Source organism: Microcaecilia unicolor, chromosome 7 (genome assembly GCF_901765095.1).
Source record: "Microcaecilia unicolor chromosome 7, aMicUni1.1, whole genome shotgun sequence".
NCBI lineage: Eukaryota > Metazoa > Chordata > Amphibia > Gymnophiona > Siphonopidae > Microcaecilia > Microcaecilia unicolor.
Genome location: NC_044037.1, coordinates 254,313,204 through 254,327,336, shown reverse-complemented (window position 1 = coordinate 254,327,336; position 14,133 = coordinate 254,313,204). Strand labels below are relative to the sequence as shown.

At 45.0% G+C, this 14,133-nt stretch overlaps 1 protein-coding gene across 1 annotated transcript in view; it reads left to right on the top strand.

Annotated features, from left to right (window-relative positions):
* The window catches only part of KIF5C (kinesin family member 5C), a 216,527-nt gene that overhangs the window by 156,767 nt on the left and 45,627 nt on the right, over positions 1-14,133 (top strand). The window contains exons 20-23 of the mRNA XM_030210027.1: positions 375-476; positions 3,428-3,488; positions 4,401-4,472; positions 5,876-5,980. Coding sequence (XP_030065887.1) covers positions 375-476; positions 3,428-3,488; positions 4,401-4,472; positions 5,876-5,980 — 340 coding nt within the window. The remainder of the gene's footprint in view (positions 1-374; positions 477-3,427; positions 3,489-4,400; positions 4,473-5,875; positions 5,981-14,133) is intronic.

Here is a 14,133-nt window from a genome sequence, read left to right as displayed (position 1 = left end):
TGTCCCGCTCTCGTCTGATGTAACTTCCTGTTTCCACGAGGGCGGGACACAGGGAGGGCCCAAAGGGAAGTGATCTGCTGCTTTCACATGGAGGTGAGGCGCTGCTGATTTGAGTGCAGGGGGCTCGGTGGCAAACGGAGGGGGGCTGTTGACGGGGCTGGGGGTGGGCGGGTGGAGACTGGGGACTGCGGCGCTGGCGGCCTGAGAGCAGGAGACGGAAGCGACAGTGGTAGCGATTGGGGGGGGGGGGGGAGCCCGGGGGCAGCCTTGCCCCGGGCCCGGCTCAGTCTCTCAGCGGCCCTGGGTCAGATGATGGCACTGGTTGTAGAATCGTGGAAAAACTGGCTTGTATTGTGTTCTCCTTATAACTTCAGCATGAATCAGAAATTCAAACTGCAACATGAGAAACTGGCCCAGGACTATGAGAAACTGAAAATTGAGGAAGAGGAGCGAGAGATGAAACTGCAAAAGCTCATGTAAGTTTGCATCCCGATTCCAGTTGCATGTTCAGTGCGAGTCATTATCTTTGCTGTTTCCTGGGCTTGTGCAGTTTAGCAGAGCGACTTTTTACCATTTCTTCATTGACACGCTGTATATCTGTATTAGAGAAACATAAGAGGAACCTACTACTCTAGTATTTCACTTTCAGAAGGGAGAGGGACTATGATAAAATGAAGGTAACTTAGAAAAAAAACCCAGTGGAACAAAGACTGTCACTTTGGGTGTAGACATTGTTCAAAAATGCCATCTTGGAAGCCCGGAGGTACTTCCCACCTCTAGTGTGCAGTGTGTTTCCAGCGGTAATCAGGCAGTGCTGCTTGCTGCCTGGTTGCCGCCGGATTAGCGCAGGAGCCTTTACCGTCACCCTAAGGGCTTCCCCCCCCCCCCCCCCCCCCCCCCGAAATGGCCATGCGGCAAGTGTTTATTTGCCACTTGGTCATTTCCTGCAGGAAAGAGAGACTTCCCTTTTACCCACTGCGGTAAAAGGGGGCCTCTGTGTGTGTGAAAAACACGCGCCAATGCCAGCACAGGCCTCCTTTTGCCACAGCTAGGTAAAAGGGGGCCCTGAGTGAGGCACTCAAATGACTCATTGTTGCTAAATTACAAGTGGATTGTGAGAATTGCAGGAGGATCTTGTGAGACTAGGACACTAGCAGGGGCATTTTCGAAAGAGAAGGGCGCCCATCTTCCGACACAAACCGCAGTCCATCGCAGGGACGACCAAAGTTCACGGGGGCGTGTCGGAGGCGTAGTGAAGGCAGGATTGGGGCGTGCTTAAGAGATGGGCGTCCTCTGCCAATAATGGAAAAAAGAAGGGCATCCCTGATGAGCATTTGGTCGACTTTACTTGGTCCATTTTTTTTCACGACCAAGCCTCAAAAAGGTGCCCAAACTGACCAAATGACCACCGGAGGGAATCGGGGATGATCTCCCCTTACTCCCCCAGTGGTCACCAATCCCCTTGCACCCTAAAAAAAAAAAATTTTTTTTTTGCCAGCCTCAAATGTCAAACCCAGCTCCATGACAGCAGTATGCAGGTCCCTGGAGCAGTTTTAGTGGGTGCAGTGCACTTCAGGCAAGCGGACCCAGGCCCATCCCCCCCCCACCTGTTACACTTGTGCTGGTAAACGTGAGCTCTTCAAAACCCACCCGAAACCCACTGTACCCACATGTAGAGGTGCCCCCCTTCATCCCTTAAGGCTATGGTAGTGGTGTACAGTTGTGGGGAGTGGGTTTTGGGGGGTGGGGGGCTCAGCACTGAAGGTAAGGAGCTATGCACCTGGGAGCAATTTGTGAAGTCCTCTGCAGTGCTCCCTAGGGTGCCCGGTTGGTGTCCTGGCATGTGAGGGGGGACCAGTGTACTACGAATGCTGGCTCCTCCCATGACCAAATGCCTTTGATTTGGTCGTTTTTGAGATGGGCATCCTCGGTTTCCATTATCGCCAAAACCCGGGGACGACCATCTCTAAGGTCGACCTAAATGTTGAGATTTGGGCGTCCCCGACCGTATTATCGAAACGAAAGATGGATGCCCATCTTGTTTCGATAATAGCGGTTTCCCAACCCCTTCACGGGAACGCCCTTAGGAAAACATGGGCGCCCCGTTCGATTATGCCCCTCTAGGCATCCAAATGGCACATGAAATTTGTGACCTTTACAAAGTGAAGCACATAGGCAAGAATAATCCACACTATAGCTATGACTGTAGTTTCCACATTAGAAGTTATCACCCAGGAAAGTGTCATTGTGGACAATATGTTAAAATCCTCTACTCAGTGTGTTGTAGCAGCCAAAAAGGCAGAGTAAAATGTTAGGAATTATTAGGACAGCAATGAAGAAAAACAAATGAGACTATCATAATGCCTTTGTATTTCTCCATGGCATGACCGTACCTTGAATATTTGGTTGCCACTTCTCAAGAGATATAGCTAAATTACAAAAGATACAGACAAGGGTGTCTAAAATGATAAAGGGGATGGAACGGATAACTACAAGTCAATTATTTACTCATGCAAAAAGTACAAAAACTAGGGAACACACTATGAAGTTGCTAAACAATATATTTAAAACAAAGAAAATATTTTTTCACTCCATGCATAGAAGTTCTGGAACTCATTGCTAGAGGATGTAGTAAAAGCAGTTAGCATATCTGGGTTTAAAAAAAGATGTGGGCAAGTTTCTGAAGGAAGGTAGTAGTAATATGGGAAAATCTACCGCTTATCTCTGGGGTAAGCAGCATGGAATATAGTTATTTTTGGGATCCTGCCAGGCACTTGTGACCTGAATTGTCCCTTATGGGAAACGGGATAGTGGGGCTTAATGGATCTTTGGTCTGATCCAAGATAGACATGTTCCCTTCTTCACCTGAGCTTGGTGGGTATGTGAGGTGTATAAATCTAAGACGGAAATCTGTCTCCTGATTCCAAGTAATATTGGTCAAAGGATAAGACATTTTCAAAATTTTGATGACTCAAAATGTCATCCATGGTCATCCTTCTCATTCATAAGTTTACCTTTGCTTGTACCTTGTGCACTTCTGAGTCCAAATCTGAGTTGAGTTAAATTGGGTACAGAATTTATCAGCGTCCCAAGTGGGCTTTTGCAATCTAAGTTATACCTGAAGTAATAGAGGGTGAAGAGACTTGTCAAAGTCATTGTGTCAATGGGAGAAGCAGGATTAGTACTCTATAGTTTCCCTGGTTCTTAGCCTGCTGATCTATCCACCGAGTTTCTATTCCATGAAGGTTGGATGGAAAGTCCTAGATACATCCAACTGTTCTCAACTGTAGTGCAGTGTTTCATAATAGCACAATTGTGTTGACTTGAGTTTTTCTGGAAATATAATGCTAATCTCAATTTTAGTGAGATTATCGTAAAATGGAGCAATAGAATACAATTTTCAATGCAAATTATTTTTCTCCCCCAGGCTGCTTAATGATAAAAGGGATCAAGCGAGGGAAGACCTTAAAGGGCTGGAGGAGACAGTGGTATGTGAAAAGCAAAATGCTATTTCAATTCCTTAGCTTTGTAGAATATAAAGCTGTTCAATAAAACATTCAGTACAGGTGTCAATATTTTTTTTAATATGATGTGTGTTGCTTATGAATATTAGCCTATATCTTTTTATGTGTTCTTAACTGGCCTGTAAAGTGTGTAATGAGAACTTTTGTTTCATTTTGATTTTTTTTTTTTGTTTGGGTGTCTTTTTTTTCACATTTCAAGTCCTCTAATATTTTGATTTGGTTTTGCCTTAATTCTGCATGCCTGTGAAGCCTTGAGACTTTCTACCCTCTTCACCCTGCTTCTGTCCCCAGCTCCTAGAACAGCATCCTTCCCCTATCCTGATAGAGCCTTAACCCTAACTGACCCCCTCACACACACCCACACCTCCATATCTGTTGTCATCCTCTGGTGCCGAAGGGGCAGAACTGATACCTCAAAATAATTTTGTAGCAAATAGGGAAAGTAAAACTTAGAAAGTAAAGCTGGAAAAGGTTCTTCTTCCATGTACATGGCAGGTACTACAGTGATGAGGGCTCCATTTGGGTAAGGTTTGGGGGGGGGGGGGGTGGAGTGTTTTGAAAGACTGAGGTTTGGACAGAGAAGGGGAATTTTAAGGTTTTTTTAACGCATCAATCCTTTTTCATTTAACTTATTTCAGATAAACAAAATCTTTTGTTGAGTATTGTACTCCCCCTTGACCTGTATTTCAAGTTTTAATAAACGATGAAATCTGTATGAAAAATGCTTTCAGTGTATACTTTTACAATGCAGATTAGTAGATCTGCATATATACACATCTTGCCGTTTTAGTGTATATTGTGGGCAGGGCTTGGTTCTTGTTTTTGTATAACAGCTGTACTTTCCATGACATTTTACTTTTTCCCTCTATTTTCCAGGCCAGAGAGCTCCAGACCCTGCATAACTTGCGGAAGCTGTTTGTTCAAGACCTTACCACCAGAGTTAAGAAAGTATGAGTTTTGTTCTCATGTAAATAAGCGTTCCATTAAAAATTGATTTTGTTTGACTTGGATTATGACTCATTACATTGAATTTTTTGTCTTTTATGCACCCAGCAGTTTTTTCTTCCTCCTCCTCCGGACCCCAGCTCAATTGGAACTGAGGCTGGGATCCAGGTGCCAAAAGCCATCATGCATTTTATAAAATGTATCCTCCCCACCTTAGTCTGTTCATTTCATAACAGCCCTTCAAATGAGTGCTGTGCAAGGGGGCTCCGTCCAGAACACTGCAATCTGGCCACTAGGTGTCACCCTTGAGCAATGATCAAAATTGAGCATTGTGCCTGCCATGAGTGGGAAAGCGCGGGGTACAAATGTAACAAAAAAAAAAATCACAATTTTCTCCCTCTTCCCTCACCTCAGAGGCTGTGAACACTGCCTCTCCACCATAGGAGCCGACTCCGTGGGTGCTGTGGGTGCTTGAGCACCCCCAATATTGAGAAAATATTTGTATTTGTCCAGGGAGGGGTTATTTCCATTGGGCTTAGCACTCTCAATAATTTTGAAAAGTAGGCTCCTGTGTCTCCAACATCCCCAGATGATTCAGGGGATGGAAAATCTGAGATGGGAATCAAATCTTGGATCTTCTGCACGACCTTTTGCAGTTTTATTAATTGTACACGTCTTTTGAACAACTAAACCAAAATGATTTGTTAAATTATTATTTTTTTCTTTTTTAATTATTTTATTTATTCATTTTATATTACATTTATGTCCAATACATAAATGGGAAAGAAAAGAGAAAATATCAATTAAAACAAACATTAAGGAAAAATATCATCTTTGTTAGTCCACATTATTGTCCAAAATTGGGGGATCCAAGATCAGGAAAACAATCTCAAAGAAAATAAGAAAAAACACGGAATGGTTAATCTTACAATTCATATGTTCTGAGGGAGAAAGGTTAATCGGTAATTGCAGCCGGTACAGTGATAACTTAAAGGAAGTTGCTGCAGAGGGTTCTTCATCTGTTCTTTTAACTCCACAAACTCTTATAATTTCCTGGGTTCAACAAATAAGTAATCAGGAAATAAAACACTTACAAAGGAATCGCTCTAGGATTTGTTAAATTATTTAAACAAATGGCTTCACCTGCTGTCATTCTCCCAAAAGCTAACATGAAAGTTAATCTCGAAGGAAGGATATGTGTGTCCTACTAAATTGTGAATCTGGTTAGATGAGCTTTGTAGCAAACTGTTTTGCGCATGGCTCAGATTTTAGTGTTAGTATCTTTTATGTGATTAAGAGATTCTAGTGCCAAACTGACAGAGCAAATCAAGTATCATCTTATTAGTCATCCTTATCTCTTCATAGTAAGAGCCAAAGAGCATAATGATTCTCTGATGTTTTCACAGAGTGTGGAGCTGGATAGTGATGATGGAGGTGGAAGTGTTGCCCAGAAGCAGAAAATTTCCTTTCTTGAGAATAACCTGGAACAGCTTACAAAAGTTCACAAACAGGTGAGGTTAATGCAAGATGGGTCCTATTTACCCTTTTCAGTTGTAGCTCAAGGTAAGTTACATTAAGGTATAGCAAGTATTATTCCTGTCCTGGTGTTTACAATCCAAGGGGCACTTTTGCTAAGCTGCGGTAAAAAGTGGCCTTAGCGTGCCCTTACACAGATTTTTCCTACACACTTAAGGCCTTTTTTACCACAGCCATAAATATGGCTGTTTTGTATTTTTTGCATCAATGTCCATGTACTGATGTTTCCATTAGCGTGCAACCATTAAAACAATTTGCCGTGTGAGCACTTACCGCCGATCATTTTGTGGGTGGTAAGGGCTCACGCACTCTCCATGCGCTAACCAATTAGCATGCCATAATGTAGCTGTGCTAACTGATTAAGGCAGGAATGACCACTCTCCCCCCTTCTGACACACCCCCTCAAAAAGAATTGAAATATTTTTTAGTGCACGGTTAGCACGCGTACATTTGGCAGTTGCCACAGGACGCCTGCGCGTGCTCCATAGTATATCATTTTAAGTTGTGTTAGGTGGGTGCTTTCACCTAATACAGCTTAGTAAAATACTTAGTGTCTGAAGCAATGGAGAGTTAAGTGACTTGTTCAGGATCAGAAGTCGTGTTGGTGGCCGAAGTAGGATGTGAACTCTATTTCCCCTGGTTCTCAGACACTGCTCTAACTATTAGGCTGCCGTTGTGGCTTTTAACATGACTAACAGCTGATGCACTGCAAATATGTTTAGATGTTTAACATGACAGTATACACATCCTAAGAGTTAAGGAGGGTGGTGTTAGTAGCGGCAGTGGGCAGGAAAGAGTGGGGTTCTTTCCTGCCTCTGTAGAGGCCACTAGGGCTCTCCAAGATGGGACTGGGGAGGGCCGACTGAGGCTCTGGGGGGAGAGAGAGCCTCTGGGCCCTCGGGGCACTTCCCAGTTGCCCATATGGTCAGTCTGCCCCTGCTTTCAGTTTTGGCGGTTGTGTTGTTAATGCACTGAAGTGAACATCGTCTTATGTTAACCTCTTGGCTGCTTTCTCCTGAGTGCCAGGAATGCCCCCTGCAGTTACCCTCTAGGTATTGCACTTAATACACCTTAATTTTAGCTGTTAAGGTTAAGCACGTACGGGTCATTTTACTAAAGCTTAGCATGCACTAAATGCCAAAAAACCCAGTTAGAATGCACTAAGCTTTAGTAAAGGGTCCTCGGTATTTTCTAAGTAATGGTTTGCTGTTTTGCAGAGTTTTCCAAATCTGTCAGGGCATGCACTGCCTCCATTGCATGCAAATTTATCTCATAACTATTCAATGTGGCGATCCTGAAATCCCAACTGGCTGGGGATCCCATAGAACAGGTGTGGGAACCACTGATGTGGTGCATAATAGTGGATCCAAACAAAAATGTGATGTAAACGTAAAATTTCAAACTTAAAGCTGTTTTCATTCTCAATGTGCACTGAGTATGGCCACAGTTTTGCCCATATGTGTCAAGGTGCAATTCTTGTGTCAGCTTAAACAGCATTTGCCTTCTGTAAACGTCAGACCCCGTAGGGGTAGGGGCGGTACAGGGTGGCATTAAGGAGGAGCCCGGGGTTATGTAAGTGGTGGCATCCGCATAGCTTAAGCGGCCTAACTTTTTTCTTATCCAGCACTGACTATTGGGAGATAATTTAGCCTGCAATGATTGGTGTTTAAAAAAATGCTGACTGCCATCGGCTGAATGACTTTACAAGTGCACAACATGAGAAATTTTACACCAGGTTTGGGGCAGCATAAAGGATTAGGGAGTGTCTAGTGGTGCCCCCTCACCCACAAATCCCCCACCCCCTGCACCTGATAGTTGTCTGCATAGGTGGTATCTAGTGGCACCTGCCCCAGACTGTTTAAAAACAAAAGGCAAAAGAATCTCTGATACCTAGAGTAACTCCCCAGCTGACATGACCCCCTTGCCAGCCTGACTTAAAAAAAATGTCTGGTGTCTAGCAGTGATTCTCGATAAAGATATTCCCTGGTGTCTAGTGGCAGTCCATAGGTTCTGGAATAAACTTCCGTAGAACTTGAAAACCTTAATGATTATTTGAGTTGTAGGAAGCAGCTAAAATATTAAATAATGGTAGTTTAATTTCTGTTCTGAAGTAGTGGGAGAGGTAGGTTTGTTTGTTTTAAACGGGATGGAGTGAGGATGGTTAGGTAGATTTTGTGTCTTATCCTCTCTGTACACTTTTTTGTGATTGAAAGTATTGGGAATCAGTGACTTAGTAAAAGGTTTGAATCTCTGGGAAATAATGCATTAAGGTTTTTGTATATGGTGCACAAGAGTGATATTGGTCTGTAATTGCCAGGATCATATGCCTGCTTATAATCGAACGAGAAAAACGCCCAAGTTCCGACCTAAATCGGGAGATGGACGTTTATCTCACAAAAACGAATAACGCGGTATAATCGAAAGCCGAACTTGGACGTTTTCAACTGCACTCCATCGCGGAAGCGTACAAAGTTCACGGGGGCGTGTCAGAGGCGTGGTGAAGGCGGGACTGGGGCATAGTTATCACCCGAACAGAGATGGGCGCCTTTCGCCAATAATGGAAAAAAAGTATGCGTTTTTAGCTAGAATTTAGGGCACTTTTCCTGGACCCTGTTTTGTCACGAATAAGGCCCCAAAAAGTGCCCTAAATGACCAGATTACCACCAGAGGGAATCGGGGATGACCTCCCCTGACTCCCCCAGTGGTCACTAACTGCCTCCCACCACAAAAAATTATGTTTCACAACTTTTTATTTTCACCCTCAAATGTCATACCCACCTCCCTGGCAGCAGTATGCAGGTCCCTGGAGCAGTTGTTAGGGGGTGCAGTGGACTTCAGGCAGGTGGACCCAGGTCCATCCCCCCCTACCTGTTACAATTGTGCTGCTTAATGCTTAGTCGTCCAACCCCTCAAACCCACTGTACCCACATGTAAGTGCCCCCCTTCACCCCTTAGGGCTATAGTAATGGTGTAGACTTGTGGGCAGTGGGTTTTGAGGGGGATTTGGGGGGCTCAACACACAAGGGAAGGGTGCTATGCTCCTGGGAGCTCTTTTACCTTTTTTTTTTGTTTTTGTAAAAGTGCCCCCTAGGGTGCCCGGTTGGTGTCCTGGCATGTGAGGGGGACCAGTGCACTACGAATCCTGGCCCCTCCCACAAACAAATGCCTTGGATTTATTCGTTTTTGAGCTGGGCGCTTTCATTTTCCATTATCGCTGAAAAACAAAAACGCCCAGCTCACAAATTGTCGAATAAAACATGGACGTCTATTTTTTTTGGAAAATACGGTTCAGTCCGCCCCTTCACGGACCCGTTCTCGGAGATAAACGCCCATGGAGATAGACGTTTTCGTTCGATTATGCCCCTCATGGTCTCCTTTCCTGGCTTAAGCACTGCAGTGACCAAACGTTTGGAATATGTCCTGAAGGACTGCTATCTGTCCTCTATCTTCTTTTCTTTATTGCAGATAGACCATTGTCTTTCATTAGGTTAATAGCTAAACAGTGATTGAGGCCATTGTCTGGTGTGATTGTCTCTCACTCATGTTTTTATTTAATGGTATCTTGTGTGTGCTTTAGCAATTTAGAATGTAACAATTTTGGGTGGACTTTTAAGGGCTGATTATCAGGAGAACTGATTGCCTGAAGATAATGTGAAACAGTTTAAGCACATTGGCTTAATCAAGTAAAATTCAAACTTTCAACACATTCAATCTGTTGCTATTGTCTACTAGAATCTGAAGAAACCAGGAGGACATTTGAATTCTTTAGGCTGCCAGATATTTGTACTATGTCTTCTCTTCACCAGCAATGGGTGCGTTCTGTTTGATTGACAGGTTTTCTTTTTTAACTAATTTTATTCTGGAAGAAATTCACCTCATGCCATCAGCAGTGTCAAATACATTTGACAGCAGCGAGCGATGCACAAAGGGGGATCCATGCAGCTCATTTGCATGCGATCCCCTTTGTGCATCACTCGCTGTTTGCGAGTCACTAAATTTTACTGAGGCAGCCGTATTTTACAACTGTCTTTGTGCATCGGGCCCTCTGAATCACAATCCATTGCTGCAGAAACTTAAGTCACTACTTTTTCATTAGCTGCTTTTAACCACATTCAGCAGAGGCTTTCCCAAGGGACGAGTTAGGGTGAAGGATGTAACAATATTTTCATAACTAGATGCATCGCTGGGAAGGAAGTATGCACATAAAAAGCATATGCAAATCTCTGGACACTTTTCCCATAGGCAGTTCTTAAAGGGAAGGTATAGAGATTCTTTCCCTTTCAAAACTGGCACAGAGTCCACAGTGTGAAGTACCCCTGGACTTTGCAGGTACCCATGTTCTGAAAATTGTCATACTTCTATCACTGGGTTAAATCAAAATAAGTAAATCAAGGCAAAGAGTGATGCTACCTGAATTATACAGTAAAAATGATTCATAGATTACAACTTAAAATTCTCTCACTCATTTTCCATGCTGTAGTCCTGAAGACTAAAGCATTCTAGTCAGATCCACAATTGATAGTTAACATCTGTCAAGGCACTGGCTAAAACTGAAAGCAGGACTAAAGCTTTTATTGGCACAGCACCGAAGTTGTGGAGCTCATTACCACTAACTAACTAGACCAAGCTTAACCCGATGGTTTGCCTTTGTTGCAGATACTTATTAAATGGATATCTTCTCTCTATATAAAAGGCAACACCAACGTTCTATGAAGCCTCCAGCCGGAAGTGTGAAGGGGGAGAGATATCCGGTTTCCCCATGAGTGTCTGCCCCGCCCTCTCTGTAACACAAACAGTCAGTGAAGGAAAACACAGCAAAGCAGTGAAGGACTCAGAGGGGGGAGGGGAGAGAGGGCAGAGGGCAGGGACACACACACTCCCACATGCACACAGAAGAAAACCTTGCTAGCCCCCGTTTCATTTGCATCAGAAACGGGGCTTTTTTACTAATTTACAATGATTTGATCTTTAATTGGGTTTCTCACTAAACCTTCAGAGAACTAATGGATAATATGCTCTGATTATTATGTGCTTTGATTTTAGAATGGGATCACGTATGCCATGGTGCTTTTATCAATTATTGACCTTGATTTAAAGATGTGAGTAAGTGGGTAGACGGTGTCAACTGTTGTGTCATTGCCAGGTTGTGGTGGTTTGGCTCTGGTGTCTGCCAAGATTTGAATAGGTGGGCAAGGTATAGCAACTTATTTTGGCCTGAAGAAAAATTTGGGTTCACGGGGATGAGAGGTATGCTGGAGTGTTTAGCTTTTATCCTTTTGTGTTCTGCTGTTTTATTGTGATGTATATGGGGTGGGGCTTTGGATATACAGTATTGTGAGGAGTAAAGTGATGATTTAACATTATACCCACAAAAGTTTAAAAAATGATCACTCTTTTTCATGCTTGTCATCCACCTTGAAGTAGCCTTAGCTAGAAAAAGCAGAATATACATTTTTTAAAAAATTACATAGTGGTGGGAAGGAGTGACTTAATGTGTTAATGATCAACAAAATGGTGACAGAGAGCATAATTAAATCTGGTTTTGTTAGATCCCTCCTTTCTCAATCCCCCTTTACACCACCATTGTAATATTGAAACAGGTGGGAAATCAGGAGACGAAAGGCAAATTTTGGTTCCAAATAAGGCAACTTTATTGCTAGCAAGTGAACAGCACCGAGTAGCCTCGGGACACTGTGTGTCATAAATCATCTGACGCTTACATTTATACTTCCCTACTGGGCCTGCGCATTTGGCCCCTTACACGTCACAACTATCATGCGCAGTAAACATTTGTAGTTCTTACAGTACAAAATTGTAGTCCCAGTACGTACACACGTCATAACACTGAAATGATACTGGCAAGAAAAACGAAACTTAGCAGCTTATTCTGTACACACAATGCTCCTTTCTAGCACAGGAGATAAGGTGCGGCTCAGGAATGCAGGGGGGGTGTCAGCACCCTCCAAGGTCGCCTATTCAGATGGCGTTGCTACGTGCAAGCTGGTCTTGTATAGGCCTTGCAAACTACTGTTACAAGCTATATATCTAATAGCCCTGCATTCTGTCTGTGCATTAGTAAACAGCAAACTTGTCTTGTTAGTAAACAGTAAAACTGGATAAGGCACAAATGTCCAGTGCAGTAATAAGGTGTGGCCAAACAGCCAAAAGCAGAGGTAGAGTGCATAAGTAAAAGTCCATCAGTAGGCACAAAACATGAGGTTGTCCTGTTGCTCAGTAGTATTCAGGTAGTACCGGCGTTCCACTCCTTCATTCCCCCCTTTTGATACTTGAACATCCATTCTGGTGGAGAGTATCACCTCCATAAACCCTGAAAAGGAAAGAAAGGACAAGGATAGTTAGCGAGGGAGGCAGCAAGCGAGCCCTAAGCCCTTGCGCAGCCGGTGGTTGCTTCGCCGGGGTTGAGACGGAGGGCCCCTAGTGGAATCCCCCCCCCTTTGTAGCCGGTCTTTTGCTGGCACAAGGGTGATGGCCCATTGAGTGACTCAGGGGGTTCAAAGTGCACATCAGCCACAAGGTGCTTCATCGTCAGCTTCATCAGACTGGGGAATGGGGGAGTACATCTGGAGAGCCATAAGTTGGGCAGCAGCACGGCGGTCAGCGATGCTTTCCATGGTGGAGCGGAGACACCTGAAAACTAAGGGGAGAGACAAAGGTATTATTAGGCAAGACAGCAAGAACAGGCCACCCATGACGAGGAGGCCTTGCAGGCTCCCGGAGGTTGGGAGCCAGCTGGTGAGGGAGGAAGTCCAATCCCACGCACTGTTCCAGGTCTGGACGGGGACGTGGGCTAGTTTGACCATCCGGTCAGTTATCTCTCTGATGACATGGCTCTGGTCATCAATCTGTAAGCAGCAATTACTGAGGTTAAACTTGCCACACACCCCCCCCTCCTGGGCTAAGAGGTAGTCAAGAGCCAAGCGATTTTGGTAGACGGCGGTAATGAGCTTAGTGTTCTGTCGAGCTAGGATATTGAGGGCCAGGGCCGAATCGTTAGTAAGGATTTCGAGTACGGCCTGTAGGCGAATAATGCGATTCAGCATGTAGATAGGGGTGCGGTACCCGTATGTACCATCTTCAGCCCATGTGGCCGGTCCATAGTAGTGAATGATACGTTCAGGCGGCCATTCGTTGTCCTTCCAGTCTCCAATCTGGACTTTGGGCTTGATGATTGGGAAAGACCGTTTTCGTCGGGCAGGGTTATCAGGCCCCTTTTCCACGTATAGGGGAATACCCAAAGTTTCGCCGACTTGTATGGGCAGAAGGAAAAAACTAGGTCGGACCGTGCCCAAAAGGCAGGTACCGTACCAGCGGGTCGGGAGTTGTTCATAGGCCCTGCGTCCGCAGATATAGTAGTAGCCCGCCGGGGCTACCCACTTGAGGGAGGCGTTCCCTCCGTATGTCCATGTCGTGTTCAAGGTGGGTTCTGTCCAGATAGGCTCCGGGGCGGGCAGGTTGTCCGTTTGCCACCAGGTCGTCCGGCTGCCATTATACTGAAGAACCCCCGTACAAGCAGAGTCTCCCACTGGTACAGAGTAACGCTTCGATGGCGCTCGACTAGCGCAGAGGGTACCTATGATATTTGTTCTCAGGGATCGGTTAGCCCTCTCCACTACTCCACTGCTTTGGGGTCTCCAGGCACAATGCAACTTCCAATCGAGGCCCAGTCTGGTACTGAGCTGTTGTGTTACTTCGCTAGCGAAGGCGGGACCGTTGTCAGAGTTTATTTGCTTGGGGAGGCCGTATCTGGGTAGGATTTGATGAAGCAGTAGGGAGGTAACTTCTTTAGCCATTTCCGTTCTAGTAGGCTGGGCTTCAATCCATCCGGTGTAGGTACACACGGCGACGAGGATAGCTTTGTAGCCGCGCGCCGGGGGCATGTGTGTGAAGTCAATCTGGCACACGTGAAAAGGGCTGGTGCCTCGGAGAACATGTCCTGGCATAGGGCCGGGCCCCGTTCGAGGGTTGTTCCGGGCACAAGTCGCGCATCGGCTGGAAGCGTTTTTGGTCCACAGGGATAGTTTGTTGATGTAGTAGGTTTTCTCAAGTAAGCGCCCCAGGGCGTCCCTTCCCAGGTGGGTGCGGTCGTGAGCCTCCTTGGCTACCGTCC